Consider the following 27,941-nt stretch of genomic DNA (forward strand, 5'->3'; position numbering starts at 1 on the left):
CAGCGATGGGCCACATATACAACAGTGGTCTCATGAGATTATAATGGAGCTGAAAAATTCCATTGTCCACTGACATTGTAGTCATCATAATGTAGAGCAACACATTACCCATGGGTTTGTGGTGATGGTGGTATAAACAAACCTACTGTATTGCTGGTCTTATAAAAGTACAGCATGTAAAATTATACACAATACATAATATTTGATAATGACAGTAAACTATGTTACTGGTTCTTGTATTTGCTATACTATACTTTTTATTGTTATTTTGGAGTATACCCCGTCTACCTTTTTTTTTTTTTTTTTTTTTTCAATTTAACTGTAAAACATCTTCAGGCAGGTCCTTCAGGGGATATTCCAGAAGGCATTGTTATCATAGGAGATGACAGTTCCATGCCTGTGATGGCCTCCGAAGACCTTCCAGTCTTCAGAGCGGGACAGAATGTGGAGGTGGAAGACAGTAATATTGATGATCCCAACCTGTGTAGGTCTAGGCTAATGTGTATGTCTGTCTTAGTTTTTAACAAGAAAGTTTGAAGCTGGGCGCGGTAGCTCATGCCTGTAATCCCAGCACTTTGGGAGGCCAAGGTGGGTGGATCAGCTGAGGTCAGGAGTTGGAGACCAGCCTGGCCAACATAGCAAAACCCCATCTCTACTAAAAAATACAAAAATTAGCTGGGTGTGGTGGCAGGCGCTAATCTCAGATACTTGGGAGGCTGAGGCAGGAGAATCTCTTGAACCCGGGAGGCGGAGGTTGCAGTGAGCCGAGATTGTGCCATTGCACTCCAGCCTGGGAGACAGAGTGAAACTCCATCTCAAAAGAAAAAAAAAAAAAAGAAAGTTTGAAAAGTAAAAAACTTAACTAAATTAAACATTTAAAAATATGAAAAAGCTTTTGGAATAAAGATATAAAGAAAAATACTTCTGTATGGTTGTACAATGTGTTTGTTTTTTAAGTTGTAAAAGAGTCAAAAGGTTAAAGTCTATAAAATAAAAAAGTTACAGTAAATAGATAAACTTATTGAAGAAAGAAAAATTAATTTTCATGAATTCATTATAGCCTAGGTGTACAGTGTTTATAAAGTCTACAGTAGTGTGCAGTAACATCCTAGGCCTTCATATTCATTCACCGCTCACTCACTCACTGACTCACCCAGAGCAACTTGTAGTTTACAAGCTCCATTCATGGTAAGTGCTCTATATAAGTGTATCATTTTTAATCTTTTATATTGTATTTTTCTGTACCTTTTCTGTGCTTAGATACCATTGTGTTGCAGTTGCCTACAGTATTCTGTAACATGCTGCACAGGTTTGCAGCCTAGGAGCAATAGGCTGTATCATATTGCCTAGGTGTGTAGGAGGCTGTACCATCTAGGTTTGTGTAAGTGCACTCTGTGATGTTCGCACAAAGATAAAATCACTTAGCGACACATTTCTCAGACTGTATCCTCATCATTAGGTGACGCATGACTATCTTTACAGGTAGCCTCTTGCCTTCTAAACTAACACTTGAGTGATGCATGACACTATTTGGATATGGGAAAGGATTTGTCACCCACAGGGTGTTTGGAGATTGGCAGATTTCCTTTTTTGATTCAAGTAAGTCTAAATTATGATTTCAGATGAGTAGGCTGAAAATATTTTGTAAAGTTCCAGAGCAGGAATATGGAAAATTTGGACACTTTTCATTTTGAAGTTCCACAATTGTTAGATTTAGATAGATAGATTGATTTTGTGTCTTTAAAATATTTGAAACATGTTTGGGGGCTCAAAGGTTTATAAACTTTTTTTTCAGAATTTTCTTGAAATGGATATCAGTCTCAGACTGACACATTCTTACATTATTAGTATTGAGTAAATATGTTAGGAGCTAGTTTGTCTTGTCCATGAATTATTAATTGGTCAAACCTTTGTACTGGGCACTCTGGGAGCCCTGGGGTAATAAAGATGTACAAAGCACATTCTGCAGCTGCCCTCAGGGAGCTCCAGCACTGGGGGACCCTCCTCATATGGCGGGCAGTGAAGCTCAGCTCCAGTGAGCACTGTGAAGGAGCAGAGAGTCCATTGTGAGATGAGAAAATCAGGCAACCAACTTCTCATCCCCACAGGTCTTCCTGCTTACCTGAAAGGAAACTGAGGCCTTGTGAGGGTTATCAGCTAGCAGAACTTGGATGGACACCAGATCTGTTTGACAAAGGCAAAAAAATCATAATAAATTATTTTTCTAACATCTGGCTGATTGTAAGTATGCTTATTCCAAAATATTCAAGCCATAAAACATGGATGAAGTAGAAAGTGAAAGCCCCCACCCCTGATAAATTCAGGTATGTTAATTAATCTAGGTTTTTAATGGGAGAAAGGTTGCAGAGTGTGAGCATATTATAGATATGCAACTCCTTTTTTCCTGAAATACTGTGGCTGATCTTTTAATACCAACACACAGAGCTCTGATTTTTTTCAGCGAGGTCAAATGACTGTGTCCTGTTCCATATAACTTCACTTATCTGTCCTCTTTCAATGGCCGGTTGGGTCATTTCAGTGTTTCACTATTGAAAATGGCACGGCTGTAAAGATCATCAGCCTTTTATATACCTCTCTTTGCACGTTGGGATAAATTTCTAGACAGGGGTATTACAGGGTCACAGACTATGTTCATTTTAAATATGGTACATGTTCCTGGATTGGCCCCAGAAAGGCCGTATCAGTTCACATTCCTTTCAGTGGTGTACGAGTTACTTTTTTTTTTTTTTTGCACTCACCAACTGTGGACCTTATTGTCTTTTGCCAATTTGATAGGTGCCTTTCTTTTATTACTAGTGAAGTCAAGTATCATTCCATGTGTGTTTTTGGCCTTCTTCGTTTCCTTAAAGCCTGTCCTCTGCACCATTGTGCTGTTGAGCCTCCAGCTTCTGTGATCGCCTTCCGTGACTGAATATCATCTCCTTGAGCCTGTGCACCCTTTTCCGTTCTGGTAGAGAGAGAGTAAAGGCTAAGACGGCTGTCTCTGAAAGCAGTCTCAGGGATTATTCCCATTGCTGCCGCTCACCAGCAGTGGCTCCTTGGCAGGCTACTTAACCTTTGAGCCTTCAGTTTCTATTCCTCTAATGGGGGTAACAAGGATTAAATGAACGAGTGCATCTGAAGCCTTAGCATAGGGCCTGGCATGTGAGTAAATGTCCAGGAAATGCTTGCCACCATCAGCAGTAGCACCTGTGTGGGAAATTACTTTCCCTCCTCCCTTTTCTATGGGAGTCCCTTAGAGCCCTGCTCAGCAGCCTGGATCCTCATCAGTTCTGGGATTCCGTTGGCGGCTGCTGCTTTTCCAAGTGGACCCTTTTTTCCTTTGTCATTCCGTGTCGAGGGCTGTGAAGTGAGGTCCCAGACCAGCAACATCAGCTTTGGCATGGAGCCTGGGCATTTTCCTTCTGGTTGGTCTTATGGATTGAATTGTGTGACTCTCTCCCACCCAAACTCATACGTTGAAGCCCCTAATCCCCAAGGCAATTGCATTTGGAGATAGGGCCGTTAGGGAGGTAATTAAGATTACATGAGGTCATAAGGTGGTCATAGGGTAGCATCCTGATCTGACAGGACTAGTGGTCTTATACGAAGAGGAAAAGAGAGAGCTGGCTCTCCCAGTTGACAAAAAAGAGGCCATGTGTGCACACAGTGAGATGGTGGCTGCCTATAAACCAAGAGAAGAGGCCTCAGAATGAATCCTGCCTTGCCAGCACCTTCGTCTTGGACTTCCAGTCTCCAGAACTGTGAAAAATAAGTTTCTGTTTAAGCCACCCAGGCTGTAGAGTTTGTTATGGAGCTCTGGCAGACTGAGATTGTTGCAGAACCACAGTCCTGGTGGTTGGGTGCCTGCCTCAGGCATTATTGTTTTTAGGCCAGTGGTTTGTGCGTCAAAATGCTTGGTAAAGCAGACTGCCAGGGCTTACTCCAAGAATGTCAGATTTAGTATTGACATGAGAAGTCACATTTCTAACCAGTTCCCCAGTAGTGCTGATGCTGCCGATGCTGGTCCATGTTTGGAGAACCACTGGTTTAGGTGGTGTGTCGGAGAGGCTTCAGGCAAGTGCTGGGAGACTTGGGGTAGGGATAGTGGCTCTCCCGCCCAACTAGAAAGTTGTTTAAACTCAGAGCCTCAGTTGCATTATCTGTATAAGGGTGATAATATTTATTCTGCTTATTTCTTGGGATTATTGAAGTCAGATGCATGAATGAAACTTTTTAGGTCCTCCTGCTCTTCATACAAAGTAGTTGGGTTGGGGTCGGGGATGTTGCATTCTTTTTGCAAAAAAGAGAAGAACAAATGAAATGCTGAAGTATTCTAATAGTAAATTATAAAGCAACAGTAAGGTATTTCCTTCCTTTTCTTCACCAGATACGGCCTGATCATCTGATTTGCTGGCTGCTTGGACATTGGTCTTTACCCACTTCTTTTCTCTGCAATCCCCACAGCAACTTCTCTTAAAAGCCAGGCAGTTTAGCTAAGAAGCCTTTATTACAGTATCTGTGGCTCCTTATTCTGGCCCTGCCTTGTCAAGGATGCCTGTGGCTTTTTTGGTGATTGAGACAGTGGAAATTACTGAGTTTCTAGTTCTACTCCGTGGGTACGATTGTGGTCATGCTTTTCACATCCAGGGTATTGTAGTTGAAAGGTCTTTTTTTGGATTTCTTTTTCCATGCTTAAAGTGTTTCATGCTGTACAAGTTTTAAATATATAATTACTGGCATATTGTATTTTCAACAATGTTATCAACCAATAATAAGGTTGCTAATCATTTAGAGCTATGGTTTTCACATGAGAACCCCAAAGAGCTTTGGTTTATGTTGGTTAGATCTATGGATAATTACTACATTTGAAATTAAATCTAAGAAATATAAAAATATTTAGTTTATTTAATATCAACATAAATCTAGTACAAGTTAATATAAATAGCGTAAGTTTTGTTTTTTAAAACAAAAGTTGTTGACAATGAGTGACATTCCTTCCTATTTTTATAAATCTCTTTAATGCCTGGTTTGAGAAAACAGCTAGATTCTCATAGCTGCTTCTACATTCAGTCTGTTACAATATGTTATTTCAGTTGAAGAACATGAAGAAAATCTGGTTTCATGTGGACATGTAATTAAAAAGGGAGGAATTTTTGAATAGCCTTCTCAGATAATTTGATACTGCATCAAAACTCTACAAGGGGTAGCTTCTTAAAGGTTAGTTTCAATGTGGAATCTAAAATTGTATGATTGACATTTCTGTGCTTGAGTTCATTAAAATCTATTGGTCTGTCTTGCGCTTTGAATGGATCTTTTCACCATTCATGGTTTTATAACATCGTTCATTGGTAGTTTGGAAAATATTGGTTTAATGAGTTACATAAATCGTTCAAATGCTGGCATATTTTTTTTTTTAAAATTTGTATTTGTTAATATTACCACCTATCTAATCAGAAAGCCTTTAAGTATCAGAAAACTGTCAAGTTCTTGGTGGTAGATACAGGTTTTCCAAAATTCCTATTTTATTCGAATACTCATTTTATTTTATCATTGGCAACAAAACTGTCAATTGTTTTCTTGGAAGTAACAGGCTTATTTTGTTCATTTTTGAAATGTTTGCCAAATACTCAAGTCTGTATAACCGTAGTTTTTCAGTTGTTTTTTTCTCCCCTGGGTAAAACTGGTGGTCTTTGAAAAAAGGCTGCCCCTCAGTTATACCTCAGTTATACAATCTACTTCTCCTCTACCTCGAATGGAATGGTTACTGACATTTAACCACTATCTAGAAGGAATGTAGGAATGATGGCATAGTGAACACATCTCTGTATAGACGGGCTACTCAGAGCCATTTGGGGGAAGCAAGTACTCTTGCTGGTTAAACGCGAAAAACCTAACATGGTTGACTTAATATGCCAGAAATTATGTAAATGAATGTTATTTCCTTCAACATAGTGATCTTGGAGACGGGACACCACATTCAGTGATAACGCGAATGGTTAGAACGTTTTTAGAATGCCACCTTATTTGGAGTTGCTTCAAGTTATGACTTTAAGCTTACTCCATAGATTGTGTTTGGATGTACTGTTTTAAAGTTGTAAGGCCTCAAATGCTTGTTAAGTTTTTCCCAATTATATCTAAATATAGTTGACTAGTCTGCGAAGACCCTGTTGCATAGTGGAGAAATTGTGGACACATTTTTTAGCAATTTAGGATATTTATCACACAGGACCCAGCACCAGGCAGAGCAAGCATAATTCTCAGAGTCAGACCTGGGTCCTCACCTCTGCTCTGCCACTGACTGGCTGGGTGGCCTTGAACAAAGCATTTGCCTTCTCACTATTTCTCTGTGAGGTTAAGTAGTTGGCTTAGGTCTCAAGTCTTTTAGCCCTCATGTTCAATGATACAGAGATTCTAGAGGCATGACAGCAGGATTCCCTTCATTATCTGGGAAGGTGGTTCATCGGGGGTTTGCTCCACAGCCTTTCTGTCCCTTTCGGCCAGCCTGTTTCTGGCCTAGGAAGACAGCAGACTTTGTGTGGTTATGATTTTTTAAAGGCAGTGTTTAATTCTTATTACAGCACAAGAGTTCAGAACTTGGGTAACAGCATTTGAGTATTGTAGATTATCAGCTCCTACAGAGATACCCTGTATGTTTGAGGTTAAACTGGGAGCAAGGAAAGTTGGGTGACTAGATTAAGGTTGCTGCAGGATAGCAGGGAGAACAACTGACATTTGCTGACTGCCGCATGCAAGGCATTTTGTTAAAAGCCACTTGTGACAGTTAAATGAATCGCTTCCAAGTAGCCTTGTGAGGGAGGTGGTGGAGGTGATGGAATGCAAATTTTCATAGATGAGGAAGCTGAAGTTTAGAGAGCTGCTTTAATTTGCCTGATGTAAAGAGAGTGTTTGAGCCAGATCTAGCTGGCTTTTTACAAGTGGTTTCCCCAAATTTCTCCTTTTTTCTGCATGCCTTCCCAGCCATTATATTCCATTTTTCATTTTTCTCTATGACTATTTTAAGCTGTTCTAAAGTGCTGGAGAGATGTCACAATTGGACATCAATAATCTTTGAGAAGTGCTGATTTTATAAACTTTAACATTTATAAACTTAATTTTTAATAAAGGCCAATAAAAACTAAAGAAGAGAAAATGCTGATGTTAAGTCATGGGCCTGTGTTGAAATAGATGGCCCAGGGCTATTAGATACATGAAATTGAGGGCAGATAAGCTTTGGAACAAGCAAGGACAGAATGTGTAAATCTGGCATTCAGGTGTTTACAATTTGCCTTTCCATATTGAGAACAGAAATTCAAATTTTGGTGGATTATTTGTTTAAAAGAACTGTTATCTTTTACTCCTTCAACAAGTGCATTCATGTACCTGCTTTATCCTAGTCACAGCGATAAGCCCTGGGGATAAAGAGGGGCAGGAACCCATAGCCCAGGGCCTCTCAGAGCCACAGGGCTCCCAGCCAGCAGCTTGAGTTCCTAAACTCTGGATTCCAGATGTGTGGAAATGCACTGATGGCAGGTTGTTAGGGATGGAGATGTCTTAAAGGAATGTTCGGTTATCTCTCCTGAAGGGTTTTAAAAATTGTGGAAGTCAAGATCAAGGATGAAGATGAAATTTCTTGTGGTTTCTTGATGAGAGATCTCTTCTATCTGCATAGTTAGGAATTCTGAGTAGTATCCCAAAGTGTACCATCAAGACAGATGATAGCAGAGAGTTGAATTTTTATATGTATTTTATATTGCTAAGCATATTTTTTGTTAGGGATTTGAAGTAGTTAAGTCATCCTCACAGCATCCCTGGGAATGACAGTTGACATTAAGCTATTTTATTATTGGAAAAGGAAATTATGGAGGTTACTTCTCACTCAGATTTTTCAGCAAATAATTGGGAAATGGAAAGAATATATTAAGCATCTGCATTATAGGATGCCCTTGCAGTTACATTCTGAACCCTTGAATTGTTATTTTGATGGAAGGGTTACAGTTGTGTGGCAGAGAGCTTATATTGTTGGTGATTAGGGAGAGATTGTGTGCTGCCAGACCTGTTTAGGAGTAAAGGGTAGTGAGAGATTTCACTCTTCTGAGAAATTTGCTTCAGCTGACTCGCTTGCTTTAGGATCAACACACTCCAGGCTTACGGGACTGGGTCTGGGAGGTACCTGAGCCGTTTTCCTGGAGGTGGTGCTGGCAGGCATCCCAGTGCCAACTTCCCTTCCTCTAGGTGGGGAGCAGGGGGATATCCTCCAATGAGAACAAGCGAATGTGTTCTGAGAAGTGATGGTTTACAACAGTTGGCATCAGAAGTACACAAGTTTACTACCAAAACCAGGGAGGAGCAGTTACTTTCTGATTACTAATAGTTTCCTGGTAAATATCCCATAAAATGTAATTTTGCATTTAAAACTGAAACTTCACTGAATCATTTACATAACATATATGTATTCGATTTATTTATATAATTATGTTTTATCAATTATCTGTGCTTCTTGAAATTTGGAATATTTTTCTTTCACCAAAAGTGTGGATTTCAGAAGAGGACAGCTATACTTAGCATATTTTCAATTGTGAAGCTAGTAAAGTTAGCATCTTAGAGTGAAGGGACTTTTGCCATTCTCTTCAGCTCCCTTTCCACTTCCCCATTCTGGAGATAAACCAAGAATCAGAGAGGTTAAGTAACTGGATGAAGGCCACATAGCCTAGTTTAATATTTTGTGTATTTAAAATTTTCATAAAATATGAAAAAATGAAAAAGAATTCTTTCAAAATTAAGATAACAAAGTTTACTTATTTTAACTTTTAGGTTTGGGGGTACAGGTTAAAACAGGAAATGTGTGATCGTCTGCACTGAGTGCTAATTATCTACGAAGTACTGTGTTAAGTGCATTATATCACACAGTCTAATTTGGCCTGATGAATTAAAGGTAGGTGGTATCATATGTATTTTACAAATGAAAAAAGAAATTTCTTTGTAGTGCAGGTTCAGTTATAATTCAGAGTCAGTCTCAGACCTTCAGTGGGCCCAGAGTGTTCTGTTGATTCTTTTTTTAACACAAGCACCTCATGACCACTGCCCCCTGCATAACTCATTGAGCCGGTTGTAGCCATCAGAATGGAAGCACATCCACTGGTGATTTCCTTCAGCCATCTGCACCCACCTTCCTGTGTGTCCCAGGGGGTTCTGCCCCTCCCGTCTCATCTCTCCAGAGAGATTTCTTTAATTTCCCCCTTTGTGTCTTTACCCCTTCTTACTTGTCTCTGTCCCTCTGTGCCTACTTCTGTTAGTGTTTAATTGTATATTTTATGTAGCAAATGCTTACATAGTGCTTTCTAAGTGGCAGACATTGTTCTAAGTGCTTTACAAATACTAATGTACTTATGCTCCTAATAGCTCTCTGGAATAAATACTATTATTATCCCCATTTTATTTTATTATTTATTTATTTTGAGACAGGGTCTTTCTCTGTTGCCCAGGCTGTAGCGCAGTGGCGTGATCATGGCTTATTGCAGCCTCGACCTCCAAGGCTCAAGGGATCCTCCCACCTCAGCCTCCCCAGTAGCTGGGACTACAGGCATGTGCCACCCCTGTCCGGCTAATTTTTGTATTTTTAGTAGAGATGGGGTTTCCCTATGTTGACCAGGCTGGTCTTGAACTCCTGATCTCAAGTGATCCCCCCCACCTTGGCCTCCCAAAGTGTTGGGATTACAGGCATGAGCCACTGCACCTGGCCCATAGTAACTACTCTTAACAGAGTTAATAACAGAGTTACTCTTAACAGAGTTGATATCCAGCTTGTTGAATCTGATGGACACTTGTCTTACCTTCCCTCTTTCTCTGTAGCATTTGAACTGGTTGGTTGGTCACTTCCTTCTTCTCTTGGTGTTTGCCCCTACCTTGTTGGCTGACTCCTCTGCCTGCCCTCTCAGTGTTGATATTCTTCAGGATTCTGTCCTTGCTCTTTTCTCTTGTAATTCTAAATATGCTTTTGGGTTGACCTCATCTGCTGTAACTTTGTCTTCCTTCTGTTTGTCAGTGACTTAAACGGCCATATCTCAGCTCAGCATTCTCTCTTGAGCTCTCTACTTTCATACTGTGCTGTTTCCTGGAGAGCTCTGTGTGATTTTTTTCTACACCTCTCTTCCATACCAAATAAAGAAATCCTGCTTCTCTCCTGTTCCCCGCATTTCAGTGAGTGGTTTTTACCATCTGCTCAGTTACCCAAGCCACAGGCCTCGTTGTCATCCCAGACTCTCCATCCAGAAACAAGTCTCTCTCTTGAGTATGTCTGTCTCCTTTTTTGTAGCACCATTGTCTCTTACCTGAACTCCTGTATAAGCCCTTGAACTGGTCTTCCTGGCTCCAGTCTCGTACATTTCTCTTCCAGTCTGTGCTCCACAGTTTAGTAAAATGCACAACTGTCTTAAAAAGCATAGCTTAAAAACTGTGGATTCTTTGACCGTGTTGATGGGAAATTTGCCAGGCCATGTTACCTTGGAGGGTCTACTCTGAAAGCTGGAACAGATCATTACACAAACAAGGAATTGTAAAGCTGAAAAGGTGTCATCAGTGTGCAGTTCTTTTGAATGGTATGGTATTAGCGGAGAGATGGAAGATACTTCAGTTCTCCACTCCAACCCAAAACCCACCCCTCACTTATGTGAATAAAGTCTTAAGGGGCCTATACAATCATTGACTCTTCCATGTTTTTGTGGCAGGAGGAAGGAGTATTAATGATATACTGAGATGTTAGGTAATGGCTAATTCCACACCTATTTTAAGGCACTGTGTCTGGCATTGGGGGTACAAGTGAGAGACATAAAAGGCAAGGTCTTTCTTTCTTTTTTTTGAGACAGTCTCGCTCTGTTGCCCAGGCTGGAGAGCAGTGGCGCGATCTCGGCTCAGTGCAACGAGCAAGGTCTTTCTTGATGTGCCCGCCTAGCTGGGGACACTGTGCACATTTATAGAGATATAATGGGGACATTGAAATGGTTTATGATGAAAGAAATATTGAAATGTAGTCTATATTTACAGGTTGACCTTTAAACAGGATATCATTTTTTCAAAGAAAAATACGAAAAAATGAAAAAGTATTCTTTCAAAATTAAGATAACAGAGTTTATTTATTTTAACTTTTAGGTTTGGGGGTACATGTGAAGAAGGTTTGTTACATAGGTAAACTTATGTTATAGGGGTTTGTTGTACAGATTATTTCATCACCCAGGAATGAAGCCCAGTACCCAATAGTTATCTTTTCTGTTCCTCTCCCTCCTCCCGTCCTCCACCCTCAAGTAGACCCCAGTGTCAATAACAGAAAAATTAGATTTATTCTACAAGTGTTATACATGATTCTGAAAGGTTAAAAGCTACTAAATAACCAGTTTGTATGTAGCCAATAAAAGTTATTTGGATATGATGATCTAAGCAATTTTGAGTACAAAGTGGTATTTAAGAACTTTTGCCATAAGTTATTTCACTGTCTTAGGATGGCAGGATTTTGGGGCTGAGGAAATTTGGCATTTGAACGTGTAGAGCTCCAGACAGGTGCCCAGCCAAAGCACAGAGTGCTTGTGAGTGTGCTTTTGAAGTAGAAAAGTGAGATATGTGGTCTGTCAGAACATTTTTTGCCAAACCTTTATTTATATTCTTTAGGTTTGTTTAATAGGATAGTGATTTTTTCAAATGATTTCTGAGTAATTGGCATAAAGTAGGGAATTTGGTATGTTTAGAGATGCAGCAGATATGGGGGAGGAAACTTGAAAATGTGGGTAGGTATAGTATGATGCAAGTATTATCCCTGATGAAACCTAATTATTTAGATTTCCTTATCTGGATCATAATTTTATTATCAGCTGATTTATAGTAGTTAAACTGATTAAGACCATATAGATGGGTGGGTGCAGCAGTCTTAGGCCTTAGTAAACACTGTATTTTGAAACTGAGTAGGTGCCTGGTTCTGTTTGTAATCTTTAATTAAACCAAGTACAAAATTCAAAGCTTCATAGGTAGACTTAAATTATTTTCATCATTCTCATTATGCAAAACAAATGTCGTGTCTGGTAGTAGCTTGTCTTCTCACTGCACTTACTTTTTCTTATATTACAGTCTCTTTGCTAACTTGACATGTACTTATTGATCTGTGATCAAAATGGACACAACGTAGAAATTTATGACTACTTAAGTGCTATCTTTTTTCAAACTGAAATATGAAGTTTACTTACAAGTTAGATTGCTGTCCTAATATCAAGAGTCTTGTACACTCATATGTATAAAGTACTTAAAATTAGAATTGGTTAGTCAAATGATTTTTAGGGAAAATATGTGAGCCAGAAGCATGTCATTACAGTCAGTGCTCAATGATGTAGAGTAGCATGGTGGTGCAAAAAAAAAGTAATAAAAGAATTTGTTACAAAATGCTTTGTATTATAGTTTTTAAAAAAAGCAAATGTAACTTATAAGTTAATTACTGATAATATTATAAAAGATGTTTCTTGAAGTTAGTTTTCCCCCAGTACATGACTCTCTGGAGGAAGGAAACCCAGATGACTGCTGAGAAATAAGGAGAGAGGCCAGTTTGGGGTTGAACGTTTGTTGAAGATGTAGGAAGATGTTAAGTTAAATATACAGAGTTTGTAGATAAAACTTTGTCTTTTATCATTTGCTAATATGAATGAAGACATTTAATTTGGCTAAAAGATGGCATGTTTCGCTGTGTGATATTTATAGTTTTGATTATGGTGGCATTGTAGAACCTACTTGCATTAATGATAAATGTAGGTACAGTAGACCCCCCCACCCCGCCCCAGTCCAAGTTTTTGCTTTCCATGGTTTCAGTTTCAGCGGTTTCAGTTACCTGCGGTCAACTTTGGTATAGAAATATTAAATGGAGGCCGGGTGTGGTGGCTCACGCCTGTAATCTCAGTACTTTGGGAGGCCGAGGCAGGTGGATCACGAGGTCAGGAGATCAAGACCATCCTGGCTAACACGGTGAAACCGTGTCTCTACTAAAAATACAAAAAATTAGCTGGTCATAATGGCGGGCTCCTGTAATCCCAGCTATTCGGGAGGCTGAGGCAGGAGAATGGCGTGAACCCGGGAGGTGGAGCTTTCAGTTAGCTGAGATCGCACCACTGCACTCCAGCCTGGGCAACAGAGCGAGACTCTGTCTCAAAAAAATATATATGTATTAAATGGAAAATTCCAGAAATAAACAACTCCTAAGTTTTTAATTGTGTACCGTTCTGAGTAGCGTGATGAAGTATTGCACTGACCTGCACTGTCCCATCCAGGACATAAATTATTCCTCTGTCCAGCATACCCACACTGTAGATGCTACCTGCCCAGTCAGTCACTTTGTAGCCATCTTATGGTTATCAGGTCAACTGTGGCAGTGTCAGCGTGCTTGTATTCCAGTCACCCTTATTTTACTTCAGAATGGCCCCAGAGTGCAAGAGTAGTGATGCTGGTGATTTGGATATGCCAAAGATAAGCAGGAAAATGCTTCCTTTAAATGAAAAGGTGAAAGCTCGTAAAGAAAGAAAAAAGTTTGTGTATTGAGTATACATCTTATAAATAAATCATAAGTATTATTTATGGTAAGAATGAATCCTCTTTCAGTTAAATTGTGGGGAAGGAAAAACAAATTTGTGCTAATTTTGCTGTTGTATCTCAAACTGCAAAAGTTACAGTCACAGTGCCTGATAAATGCTTAGTTAAGATGGAAAATACATTAAATTTGTGGGTGGAAGACATGGATAGAAATGTGTTCCAACTGACGGCAATGGGGTTTGGTACTGTGCGTGGTTTTGAGTGTCCACTAGAGGTCTTGGTACATATCCCCAGGATGAAGGGGGACTACTGCATAGAAAAAATGTTTCCCAAATTTGTTATAAGTTGAAATGATTGTGAAATATTGGATGTGAAACTGTTAACTCTGTATTTCAGCCTTAATTCCATCTCCTTTGTCAAATATAACTTGATTTGAAACCAAAATTTAGTATCATAGTCACCGAATAAGTTACATTTGTTTTCTTCATTTTTTTTCTTCCTGTAGGTTTACCTTTTTGAGATTGGGTGCAGTTTTCCAAAATACTTTTTCTAATACTCTTCCAAAGAGTATTGAAAGTTCCTTTACAGTTTGAACTCCTGTTTGTATTGCTTGCTTCCCTGATGGAAATCTGAATTTTTATAACTCCTGGGTATTTCTTTTTTGCATTGCCTTAACAGGCATGGGTCTTCGAAAGCCCTGGAGCTCCCTGTGTGACCCCTGCCATTGGTATGCTGTGATGCTTTGCCTGTCCTGTGCTCAGGTTTATTCATGATGGATAAGACTCCGTTCCTATCACATGTGCACTGCTCTAGCAAAGAGAATAGACAAATTCTTTTCAGTTGTGATGTTGCCCAGGGTTTTGTTGTGGTTTTTTTCCCTTTAAGGAAAAGAATGTCAGTGGTGTATATCAGAAAAGACTGTTTACACCCTTTCTATCCCTTGCCTTTCAAACCAGGCAGGATTGAGTACACTTTTAAACTCCCCTGGAATATGAAAAAAGATCCCTTTTCAGCTTTCCAGAAATTTTTTAAAATGTAAAAGAATGTAGGAAATTGCCAAATCAGTTAGTTAATCAGTGACAACTGCAGTAAGTACACGAAGAGCATGCTTCTTACAAGAGCAGCTGGCTGTTTGCTGCTTTCTCAGCTCCTCTGCATGCTTGCCCTTGCCTCACCTCTGCATCCTCCTCCAGAGGTTCAGTGTCAGCCTTATAGGAGCTAGTGATTGCCAGGAGGTCCCCAGACAGAGCATGGCCACAGGGCAGCTCCTTCCTTCCCTTCTTTCTGTTCCACCCTCACTTTTTGTAGGCTTGACATCACCTGGAGCTTCTGTGTGTCAAGTCAGTAGCTTGAAATAAGTCTAGAATAAGTGGGAAAATCTTTCCTAATGGTGATTTTTTAAAAATCAGGCTAATAAACATGGTGTTATTAGCCTTTATACACCACCCTGGGCTTTACAAAACCCAGGATATTTTATAATATTAAGCAAGGTACATACTAGCAATCAGCAAATTTTGTAAAATATACATTACTCTTCCATAAGTCTGCACTGTAAGCATTCTTACCAGGTGGGTTGAAATACATTTCTGAAATTTAATTTTTTTCCTATCCAAAATAAATTACTTAAAAGTTTTTCATTTACTTATTTCTAGACCTGTCTCTTCATTTGATTTTCTTCTCTACCATATTACAATTAATTAGGATAACATTCAAAAGATATGAGACCTGGTGCAGTGGCTCATACCTGTAACCCCAGCACTTTAAGAGGCTGAGGCAGGAGGATTGCCTGAGCCTAGGAGTTCAAGACCAGTTTGGGCAACATAGTGAGACTTTGTTTCCCAGAAAAAATTTAGCTGAGTGTGGTGGTACACAACTATAGTCCCAGCTACTTGGGAGCCTGCATTGGGAGGATTACTTGAGCCCAGGAGTTGGGAGACTGCAGTGAGCTATGATTGTGCCACTGCACTCCAGCTTGGGTGACAGAGCGAGATCCTGTCTCTTAAAAAAAAAAAAAAAAAGATACAGGATAGATACATATATTTTATGTAGCTACATATGTGATCTACACCTAGATATGTTATATATAGATATATGTTCGTCTTCATTTCTCTTTTGCCATACAATGTTGAGTACTTCAGGTGCTATTAGAATGTGTGCCCATCTGTTCCTAGGACATGTTGTGCACATGGAATGAAGACCCTGCTGGACATATTTTCTTAGTGTCTGCACTGTGGCAGCAGGTCAGCTGTCTCCACGTTAGGGTCAAGGTGCTGGCCACCTTCTCAGTGGGCTTAGCCTTTAGGAGTTAGCTTCAGAGAGGTATTTGAATTTTGAATTGCAGGGTGTAAAGAACACAAATTTCCATGATCCTTGTGCTTTTGTGGCATAATTTATGTATGGGGTAATATACTCCTTTTGCCCACTTAGGAAAAAGCTAGTGCTGTGGGTATGCACTTAGTATAAGCTGTTAGCCAAGTGCTATTTCATTAGTTGCCTTGAAAGGAAACATATTAGCCTCAGTACTGCATGAAGGAACAAAAGAACAACTTTTTTTTTTATCATAAAGGCTACTCAGAATATCCAGACTCTTCAAAGTTATGTAGAAATAACTGAAAGATTTCTGCAAGAAACCTGTGAAATAGTATGTTATGTAACATAGCATTAGATATTAATGTTAACTGCATTTTTTTGACTTGCACAAATGATTGGCAAACAGATGGGCATATCTTTAAAATTAAACCATCTTTAGATACCCACTCCTTGTAAACTGTTACAGATTAAATTTGTCACTAAGGGCTGTTCGTAATTCTTTGAATGAAATCAGTATTGTTTATTTGTCAGACACAAATGTCAAGACTACTTTCTTTAAGTGACATATCTTTGTGTTGCTTTGTAATATTCTTTGTAACATGTGTCATTTGTTGTTGATCCATTATATTAACTGAGTGGTCAGTGTGTGCTGTCCTGTAGGAGGAGCTCAGAGTCTGAGAGCAGGACTTCCCAAACTTTCACATGCACAGGAATCACTGGGGGCCTTTGTTAATAAAAGGCAGATTCTGGTGCAGGAGGTCTGAGGTGAGCCTGAGAGTCTGCGTCTCTTACCAGCTCCCAGGGGTGCCAGGGGTCATGTCTCTTAGGACTCCACTTCACATGGCAAGGCTCCAGTCGCCAGAAAGAGAGGGAGGTGAACACATAAGAACAATAGTGTGCTTGGCACTTTCGTAGCTTCTGCCCATGTTGATGTGGTGGTGGTGCTAGCGAGGGCTTTGGAATCAGCCTGAAGAGGGAGAGTCGAGGGTCAGGAAGCTTCCGGAGATGGGTGATAACAAAGGGACTGAGACGAAAAAGAGGCCAGGCTCTACAGTGAGGGGATAAGGAGGCCAGAGAAGAGACCATGGGTGTGAAGGCGAGGAAGGTATGAGATAGCTGATGGATGGTTGGTAAACTTTGAGTAGTTTGATATACCTAATGGGGGTGTTTGTGAGTGCTTCAGGGGACAGAGGGAAGGGAGTTAAGGGAGTTGAGAATGGATAGGTCAATAAGGATTTGATTATTAGTGCTTTCAAGCATGCTAGAGCATTTGGACTGGAACCTGAAAGCTATGGGAGGTCCTTTAAGGATTTTAATCAGGGAGAGGTATGATGTAATCTGTGTTTTATAAGATCATTCAATCAGTAGTGTGAAAGCGTTGAGACCAGAATTAGGAGAACCGATTAGATTTCTAATTTTTTGTGGTTCACTAAACCATGAAGGTCTGATTACCTCAGAGCTAGTGTAAACAGGGAGGAGGAGGTAGACCCATAAATATCTGGGAGAGAGCATTAGCAGGTTGGGAAATGCACTGAATGTGTGGGATGTACTGGGGTGTTTATTCAAACTGCAAGCTGCACGAGGACAGGGCCACATCTGTTTCGTTCAACACTGTATACACAGTGTCTGTTAACCTTGAATATTTTTCAAATGAATGATGGCAGGAAGGATCTAGGCTTATTTCCCATTGTTTGGCTAGGTTGAAGAGGTGGATGGAGATGGTGTTACTGTCATAGGGAATGCTAACATAAGGCGTAGCATTGCCCTATATGACGTCAGTGGTTTTCCTTATTAAAAATGTGTCTCTTCTGTTAATATCAGCAAAATGGGAGATAACCTAGTAATATGAATGGAGGTTACCAGTACAATCCTTATTACTATTTATGGTTTTATTTTTAATATGATGCTTGGGGACAAACAGACCTTAGAAGGACTTCACATACTATTTTTTTTTCTAAATCTTTTTCTGAATTGTGTATAGTTGAGACTTATTCCTAACATACTGAAAATTATTTATGAAGAAATAGGAATATATGTAGGGAGATAATACAGAAAGGAGACATACGTTGTAAGTATAGTTAACATAAAATACGATATATGGAAAAAATACCATATATTTCATCCCAAAGGGTAGATATGGACCTTTAAAAGAATACTAATCTCTGAAAGAGGAGAAAATATTTTTTATGAAAGAGGATTGCTGCTATTTAATATGGTCTTTGTTTAAACATGTTACCTCTAAGAAGAAATACATAGGAGTGCTTTCCATAGAATTTTCTGCAGTGATGGAAATGTTCATTATAGGCACTGTCGAGTAGGTAGCCACCAACCACATGTGGCTTTTGAGCACTTGAATGTGGCTTGTGCGACTAAGGAGCTGAATTTTAAGTTTTATTTAGTTTAAGTAGTTTAAATAGCAACATGTGGCTGGTGGCTTCTGGATTACACAGCACCGTCATAGAGTATTGGCAATGCCCTAGCATACTAATGAGGAAGAAAATGTGGTCTTGGCCAGGAAGAAAATGTGGTCTTGGCCCCCTTGGCCAAGCCAGGGGGTTCAGGAAGGACATCATTTGACCCATGAAGCAAATACGGAAAATACTTTGTGGTGAACTGATAAGCTGGTGTTGGTGACTTGGGGGGCACTTCCTGATTCTTTATCCAGGTTCTTGTCAGTTGGATAGATGTCTCCTTCACCAGCAAGCGTTGGTCCTGCTAGATGTTCCCAAGTGGCTGTTGGGGGCTGGGTTGTGGGTGGGGCAGTGGGAGGAGATTGCTGTTAACTGGATTCAGGATCTAGCTGAAAGGACTTTCACTTTGAGTGGAAGCTCAGCAGTGTGAGCCCTTTATCTGTGGTCTGTCCACCTACCAGTGTGTGGATTCTTTGCCCCTCTTGATATGTTTTGCAGCCTTGTTGATTGAGAGGTGTCTCCATGGGTTATGATGAGGGTGGTGATGTGCTGTTTTTTCAGCTGCAAGATGCTTCCTTGGAAATTCTGATTCATGCTCCACCCTCATCCCCAGAATCATTATCACAGTGATATTCTATACCTCACGCTCTTTGGAGGTGGAAGAGAGAAATTTAAATAGAACAACTCAAAATCAAACCATAAGCAGCAAAATAGTCTTTAGTATCCAATAGGCACATGTCCTATGATTTCACTCTTGCCCACGTGTTGGCTGTTTATCAAAAAAGTTTCCCTTGGATGACATTTTACTTACACAATAGGACACATAGTGGTTGAGCTATAGGAGATACTTTGCATGCGAAAGGTGTTATGTATTCACCTATCTCCTTGCTAGGTTTCTAGTCCACACCTGTGACACTAAAAGATTCTGCGTCACTACCAAATTAAAACTCAGCTATACAAATGCCATTCTACTTTGAGAAGAGTGTAGTAAATAATTGTTTATATTGTTTTGGAAGGTCAGAAAATCACTATATATAAAATAAATTTAATAAGTAAAAATTTAAAATGTGTATAATTAACAAATTTTATATATACATATATTTTTTCAAAATATTAATATTTTCAGCGACATTTCTTTCATCTTGGTTTCTTGCGCACCCATTGCTTTTACCATTGATTCTGTGCTTGGATCTGCCCATTTTTCATTTGGCTATTTCCCAATAAAATTTACCAATAGCTCCAATTTGGTGTTGATATATGCTTGTTTCCTAAAAGTTATATATAGTATGATTTAAAAACGTTTTTGGAAAGGAAATTCACTTCTATTTGGTGATGGCAGCAGTTGTTTTAGTGATTCTCTGAATAAAACAGACTTGATGCAGGCCTTTAATATTTTGTCCTCACTAGTAAGCTGCTGTTTCATTCATTCACTTTTTTTCATCTTTGGGAACTGTCACTAAAATGTTTTGTAGAAGAAGTTTACTCCTCTCAGTCTATAAAAGGATTTTTTTCATCTGTTAAATGAGGAGGGGTTTGGATTAGAAGGTCTTCAGAGTGCTTCCTAACTCTGAAATGTTTGTAATTGGTTTCACAGTGTAACTCTAATGTTGATGATTGTGTTAGTTGAGTGGTCTCGTTGTGACCCCTCCACATCCCCAAACATATGCATCTTCTGAACTGTCCTTTAGTTCACATCTCAGAAAATGCTGGCCAATAGGGCACTGAGTAGAAACTTGAATTACTATGTCTCCATTATATGCATAGGTACCGTTTGCTACATATTCTCACATTTGGTTAGAGTATTCCTCATCAGAAGTTACTGTGGAGTATTTTGTAAAATGGTAACCTATATTTTTAATAACATAAGCCCTGAATCTTAGTTCTTATTTAAGAGATGCATCATTTACAGATATATAAGCTCCGTGAGGACAAGAGGGAATTTTATTTTACTCACTGATCTCTCTCCAGCTCTTAGACTAGTGCCTGGATCATAGTAGGTGCTCAGTAAATACATTTTGAATAAATAATTGTGATTTGAGAGTTAATTTTTATGTAAAGCCAAATAAAACATAAATGCAACTTGAATGTTTATTACCCAAGTGATAATTATGAGACTTTAAAAAATTTCATTGCTAATTTGTTATTTCTGTTTCTTCTTTTTAAATACTTTATGCTGTCCAGTATGGAAGCCAAAGCCCCATATGTCCCATTTTTTCACTTGAAATGTAGCTAATAGGAATTGAGATTTTCTGTAAGTGTAAATTACATACTGGGTTTCAAAGACTCAATGCCAAAATACGTAAACTAGCTTATTTTTTTTTTATATTGATTACCTGTTGAAATGACAGTATTATGCATTTATTGGGTTAAATAGAAATTGATAAAATGGATTTCACTCTTTTGGTCTACTATTAAAATGTAGCTACTAGAAAACTAAAAATTACGTGTAATGGCTCGCATTTGTGGCCCATTGAACAGTGTTCATCTAGACACAGAAAATCTAGATATTGAGTGTAGACAAGGGAGAAGCTTTCAAAATAGGGCTTTGAATGAATATCTTTTATAGAAACACAAAATTATACATTGCAGCTGCGACTTGGGAAAGTGGGCATTCAGATGGTCTTGATCAAATTTAAAAAAAGGACCAAAACAAATTAATTAGATTAGCTCAAATCAGAAATATGAAATGCAGCTACCAGATGGATTCCTGGCATAGTTGCCAGCTGGGTCTTGAGGTCAGAAAAGGGGCAGGAAGGCGTTGGTGGCTGTCCCAGTGAGCGGTCACTAATGGCAGACTACAAAGCCAGTTTTTGAACTTCTCTGCCTGGACCTTACCTGAGCATGGTTGTAGTTGTGGTGAGCGACATGCTTAGTTGATACCATATAATGCTGGCGTTTTTCATGCGTCTGGGAGATGGACACTTAGTAGAAGGGTGTAGGGAACAGGAAGAGGAGCACAGCCAAGGGTCAGTATGGTTACTCTCAGGCAGGGCTGTTTTTTCTCTACTCATGCTCATAGGCAACTTGTCCCTCTTCTGAATCTTAAGCTGATAAAAAGTAAGCACCAACTTCATCGCCACTTCTCTAAGCTTGATCTGGCTCTGCCTCTGCCTCTGCCTCTGGGCTCAGTGGGCTTGCAAGAGAAGGTCACCAGTGGGCTAAGCCATCCACTCCCTCTGGGCTCACTTTTACCTGGAGCTGGCCTGGAGCCCCATCCAGTCAGTAGCATTTCTTCCCATAACAGTTGGCGGACCCTGGAGGATGAAGCTGCTCCCCAGGACACATGTGTAGACGTTACTTTCCTTAAGCTAATTTGAAAGGTTATGTTGGTAAGTGGTTGGTCTGCATGGCTGGTTTAAGCTATTATCAAGTCCATTCCAGTATTTATTTCTTTGAAAGTTAGAATGAGCCTTGAATAAATGATGACTGACTGCTTAGCCTTCTTAGGAGTGTATTTAATTTAAGAATATTTGTTGCAGCTGGCACTGGAGATGTCTACTTCTCTTTATTTTGGATTTTAAAATAGTTGCATGGTAAAGCAGCGTGTTTTCAGTAAAATAGCTTTCATGCTCACCTTATTTTCACCCATCTGACCTCTGTATTTGGAGAAAGTAGATCAGAAAATTCATGGCAGTTAGCGGCAGAGTGAAGAGACCTTTGACTTTAGTTGACAGCTGTCACCTGAAAACTACAGACCTGGAGACCCTCTCAGGTGTTATGTCTGTAGTTCTGACAGTGAACAGGAATGTTGTTTACATTTTCTGTAAGCAAAATTCTCCCCTTGTTAGGAATGTGTTAGAATATGGCAGGCAGAAACAGAATTTTTATGTGTCTTACTGGTAAGTTCTCAGGAGTGTTGGTTAGCCCATTGTTCATTCCCATGCTCTAATGGAAGTGTGTCAGTAGAATTTATGACTGAGCCTGTTTATATCATCACTTTGGAAATTCTTCAACAAGATATTGTTTTTTCAAGTGGGCTACTATCACACAATGCTTAATATGCTTATAAAAGAGAAAAAAATTGAGTTAAATTCCAAAGATGTTTAAGATTTCAGTCATTTTCTCTATATGAATTAGGTCTTTATTAGACTGTTGATTTAATTAGTGCTCAACAAAAACACTTTCCTGTTTAGATTGTCAAAGCATTCTTTAAATTAGTTATTTTAATCTGACACATGATCAGTTAGGAAGAGTTTGAATAAAATGCAGCATGTTACATAGTGTACACAGTGTGCTGGAAGCACGTAGGGTGCGAACACAAGTGCCTGCCAACTTGTCTCCCTACCTGCTTAGGTCCTGCCTTGTCCCAAAAGGACTTAAAGCGGTGGTGAAGAGAGCATATTTTGAACTTTATTCTGTTAAAATAATTTTCAGTTTTGGAGAAAGTTGTGTTTCTAGTTATGAGAATAGTTAGTGTCTACAAAGTATTCACTCAACTAGTTTTCTCTGAGTGGTCACGTGGGATTCTGGTCCACCAGAGCCCAGCGTGCCTGCGGGTGAATAATGAGCCTGGTGATTGGGCTGCTCTGTGTCAGTGCAGACTGGGACCATGGTAGGCTCAGAGCCATGAGTGAAATTGGTCCTCTTGGACAATGAAAGCTTTTCTTTTAGTCCCTTTCTGAATCTTGTATATTTCTGCCATTAAACATAATGAAATTATGAATTTATTGTACTGTTCTCAAGGTTGCTTTTCAACATCATTATGAACACTTTCTTGTTAGATGCCTCTGTTGCAGTTACATAGTTGTATGTGGGCTGTAAATATCTAATTTGTATGAAATGACCGATTTTGGTATTTGTATAATCCTCTAGTCAATTTAACTAAGTTGAGCTTTTCACAGCCCTTGGTGCTGCTGTTGCTCATCTGATTACAGCGCTCAGGGGAATAAGGTTAAGGGCGGGCTGTTGGTAACCAGAGCATTTCCAGGGCTTTAGTTCAGCAGATGAGCTGCTTGGCTATATTCATACATCTGCTTGCCTGCTGTGGCAGCTGCTGCTGCTTCATGTTGTGTTCTTTTGTTCTGTTTCATCCAAGAATGGAATGCTAGGAAGTGTAGTGAATGGATTAATTTAAGGTTAAGGTTAGTGTTTTACTTGCTTTCTAAGTAACCGATCATAATGATGCTTCTGGTAGAAGCTAATGAGTTTCTCTTAAAGTGAACTAAATTTATAAAATACAGCTCAGCGAGGAGCTAGATTAGTATTGTTGATGGGGCCCAAATTCAGATGTACAAAATACTGGCAGTTTTTATCATCGGATCCTAATTCTTTGTTTTCTTCCTTCTTCTCCCCCCACCCCCCAACTCCCTTCCAGGACCTATATCCAGACTTTGCCTGACACTGCAGGGTCCAAGAGAATTAAAGAAATATGGAATGACATGAAGAAGATTAGTTAAGGATTATAGGCTTTGAGGGCAAACACCTCAGTGAAGTGAAGCACAGGCAAGCTCCTGAGCTGTGGTTTGGAGGAGCCGTGTGTTGGAAGAAGATGGCAGATCCAGGAATGATGAGTCTTTTTGGCGAGGATGGGAATATTTTCAGTGAAGGTCTTGAAGGCCTCGGAGAATGTGGTTACCCGGAAAATCCAGTAAATCCTATGGGTCAGCAAATGCCAATAGACCAAGGCTTTGCCTCTTTACAGCCATCCCTTCATCATCCTTCAACTAATCAAAATCAAACAAAGCTGACACATTTTGATCACTATAATCAGTATGAACAACAAAAGATGCATCTGATGGATCAGCCGAACAGAATGATGAGCAACACCCCTGGGAACGGACTCGCGTCTCCGCACTCGCAGTATCACACCCCTCCCGTTCCTCAGGTGCCCCATGGTGGCAGTGGTGGCGGTCAGATGGGTGTCTACCCTGGCATGCAGAATGAGAGGCATGGGCAATCCTTTGTGGACAGCAGCTCCATGTGGGGCCCCAGGGCTGTTCAGGTACCAGACCAGATACGAGCTCCCTACCAGCAGCAGCAGCCACAGCCGCAGCCACCGCAGCCGGCACCGTCAGGGCCCCCTGCACAGGGCCACCCTCAGCACATGCAGCAGATGGGCAGCTATATGGCACGTGGGGATTTTTCCATGCAGCAGCATGGTCAGCCACAGCAGAGGATGAGCCAGTTTTCCCAAGGCCAAGAGGGCCTCAATCAGGGAAATCCTTTTATTGCCACCTCAGGACCTGGCCACTTGTCCCACGTGCCGCAGCAGAGTCCCAGCATGGCACCTTCCTTGCGTCACTCGGTGCAGCAGTTCCATCACCACCCCTCTACTGCTCTCCATGGAGAATCCGTTGCCCACAGTCCCAGATTCTCCCCGAATCCTCCCCAACAAGGGGCTGTTAGGCCACAAACCCTTAACTTTAGTTCTCGGAGCCAGACAGTCCCCTCTCCTACTATAAACAACTCAGGGCAGTATTCTCGATATCCTTACAGTAACCTAAATCAGGGATTAGTTAACAATACAGGGATGAATCAAAATTTAGGCCTTACAAATAATACTCCAATGAATCAGTCCGTACCAAGATACCCCAATGCTGTAGGATTCCCATCAAACAGTGGTCAAGGACTAATGCACCAGCAGCCCATCCACCCCAGTGGCTCACTTAACCAAATGAACACACAAACTATGCATCCTTCACAGCCTCAGGGAACTTATGCCTCTCCACCTCCCATGTCACCCATGAAAGCAATGAGTAATCCAGCAGGCACTCCTCCTCCACAAGTCAGGCCGGGAAGTGCTGGGATACCAATGGAAGTTGGCAGTTATCCAAATATGCCCCATCCTCAGCCATCTCACCAGCCCCCTGGTGCCATGGGAATTGGACAGAGGAATATGGGCCCCAGAAACATGCAGCAGTCTCGTCCATTTATAGGCATGTCCTCGGCACCAAGGGAGTTGACTGGGCACATGAGGCCAAATGGTTGTCCTGGTGTTGGCCTTGGAGACCCACAAGCAATCCAGGAACGACTGATACCTGGCCAACAACATCCTGGTCAACAGCCATCTTTTCAGCAGTTGCCAACCTGTCCTCCGTTGCAGCCCCACCCGGGCTTGCACCACCAGTCTTCACCTCCACACCCTCATCACCAGCCTTGGGCACAGCTCCACCCATCACCCCAGAACACCCCGCAGAAAGTGCCTGTGCATCAGGTAAGGGGACACAGAGCCTGCCTCTGCATTGCAATGTGAAATTCAACGTGGCTAACTTGTCTGATCGAATTTTTCTTTAAACTCTATTAAAACTTTTTCATTATGAGTGCCTTAATTTTTACTTGTTATTGACTTACGCATTTATTTTATTCAGGCATGAATCTCCCTGTCCCAGGGATTGTGCTAGATGTTAAGGATATGTAGATAACTAAGACTGGGTCCCTGCTGACAAGGAGCTGGGTCACCGCTAGCAGGGAGATGGACAGAGGACTCAGAATGCTCACGAGACAAACGCTTTTGCTTCCTTCTCTGAATTCTTTATTCTTTCTCTTTCTTTGTGTGTGTGTGTGTTTTAAAAATACACTGACACTTGGTTTCTAGCAAAGATTTATGCGTGTGTGGTAGTCTCCTCCATCTCTCCTTTTATATTGTGATATTTTTCTTGGGAAGCTGCAAAACGTATGCTTCTGTGATACTTATTTTACTAACTGTTGAATTTGTGTGTATGAGTTTTAATTGCAAACTGTAGAAAATCACAGTAAATGATAATTCACAGAAGATGTTTGGTCTCTAAAAGTTGTGGATACCCAGCACTGAAGTAGGGAATCTTCCTATTTTGTAAGCTGACGTTTTTGTTATCGTTCAGAATTTATAAAAGAACAGATTTAAGTTTTACATTATCATATTCACAAAGATATCTTTCCATTATAAATTTTGTTGTTTATGCCCTAGGTCTGTGAAAGATAAATTAATGCCTGTGTATACAGATTATTCTTAGTGCTATTCAAAAATATATACTGATTATCTACCAGAATTGCAGCTCTGTTTTTGGAGTGCACAGTAGCTGATTTTAGAGCTATAAAGCATAGTGCTTGTTTTGATGGACTTATTGTCAATTTTGGGGAAATAAGACCTGCATGTGAAAATACAGAGGAGTGAGAGACCAGGCATGATTATGTGACAAATGTCCAGAGAGAGGAAATAACCTGTAGTCGAGGGTGCTTGGAATTTGGCTAGGCCTTACCCAGGGGAGGTGAACCCAGGTCAGGTCAGCAGTTCAGACTGGGGTATGGTTTGCTAAACAAGGGCACAGGAAGTCAAGCTTGCTGCAGGGAATAGGTTGGAAAGTATCAGTCAGGGACAGATTGTTGTGATCTTGGATTCCTTTTTAAGGAATTTGGACTTAAATGGGGAGGGAGCCAGTGATATTGATTAGACAGTCCACAGGACAGATGGAGAAGCAGAAGATGAAGTGTGAACCTGTTTTCTAGGCCTTTGAGGACAGTTTGGACCAGAAGAGATTGAAGCAGTGTTGAAAGTGAAAGGGTTTGGTCAGTTAACAAAGCCACTCAGGGCATCTCAGAGCAGCATCTTTTTTTTTTTTTGTTAGTGGTGATAATTGTCTTCTATGCTTTTTGTCAGTTCATTATAAAAAAGAAAAAAAAAGTATTTTAGGCCAGGCATGGTATGCCTGCAATCCCAGCACTGTGGGAGGCCAAGGCAGGCAGATCATCTGAGGTCAGGAGTTCAATGCCAAACTAGCCAACATGGTGAAACTCCGTCTCTATTAAAAAATACAAAAAATTAGCTGGGCATGGTGGTGCATGCCTATAGTCCCAGCTGCTTGGGAGGCTGAGGCAGGAGAGTGGCTTGAACCTGGGAGGTGCATGTTGCAGTGAGCTGAGATTGTGCCACTGCACTCCAGCCTGGGCAACAGAGCAAGACTCCATCTAAAAAAAAATATATATTATTATTATTTTTTTTAAGATTCACGCAGGCATTTAATACAGAGGCTCTGAAGCTTCGTCCTAAGCTGGACTGGGGGAGTGGAGGTCAGGAAGACTCCTGGGACCACAGGACAAGTAGTGGCTTCAGGGAAGCTGCCCTCAGCCGGTGGGCAGGGCAGCTTCCCTGAAGACCTTGGTGATCCTCATATAACCACCCTTGGTGATTCTTACATAACCTCAGGGCAAAACGCCTCTCCTCAAAGCGGACCAAAAGTACTGTCCCTGAGGCCAGCAGACCTGGGTGGCTTTTAGGACAGAAATGAATGTGACTTAGTTTTTAGGAATTATTATTTTCTTATTCCCTGGAAAGTTTCTTACTAACCAAGGGATATTTTAGAGCAGTGGTTTCTCAGACTTTCTCATTCTGGCATCCTCTGTCTTCACCGGAGGGTGAGCACAGTTTGGAGACCCCCTGTAATTATAATCTGATCCCTGGATGAGAATTGTTGCTCTCCTCCAGCTTTCCTGGGTTTTAAGAGTACAGATGCCTCAGTGGGCATTTCAGAGGACATGTGTGAGTCTGTGGTGTTTGAGTCCTTGACCAGTGGAGGCTTCACGCATGCTGTGTCCTGTGCTAGACTTCAGGAGAGCCCACATGGGTTCCCTCCTTCTTTGAATGTGTCATTATAGGCAAACTCAGGACCTTTACAGGGATGTAAACTAGGACATTTGAGGTATTTTCATTCTAAGTACAATTATGTTTTCCATTTTGCTCATTTGCTT

At 40.5% G+C, this 27,941-nt stretch overlaps 1 protein-coding gene across 6 annotated transcripts in view; it reads left to right on the forward strand.

The window, feature by feature from the left end:
• Positions 1-27,941, forward strand: part of CHD7 (chromodomain helicase DNA binding protein 7) — a 188,033-nt gene that overhangs the window by 38,972 nt on the left and 121,120 nt on the right. For all 6 annotated transcript variants that reach the window (XM_054499521.2, XM_054499523.2, XM_054499522.2 and 3 more), the window contains exon 2: positions 23,593-25,431. In XM_054499521.2, coding sequence (XP_054355496.1) covers positions 23,767-25,431 — 1,665 coding nt within the window. In that variant the 5' untranslated portion in view covers positions 23,593-23,766. The remainder of the gene's footprint in view (positions 1-23,592; positions 25,432-27,941) is intronic.

Source organism: Pongo pygmaeus, chromosome 7 (assembly GCF_028885625.2).
Source record: "Pongo pygmaeus isolate AG05252 chromosome 7, NHGRI_mPonPyg2-v2.0_pri, whole genome shotgun sequence".
Lineage (NCBI taxonomy): Eukaryota > Metazoa > Chordata > Mammalia > Primates > Hominidae > Pongo > Pongo pygmaeus.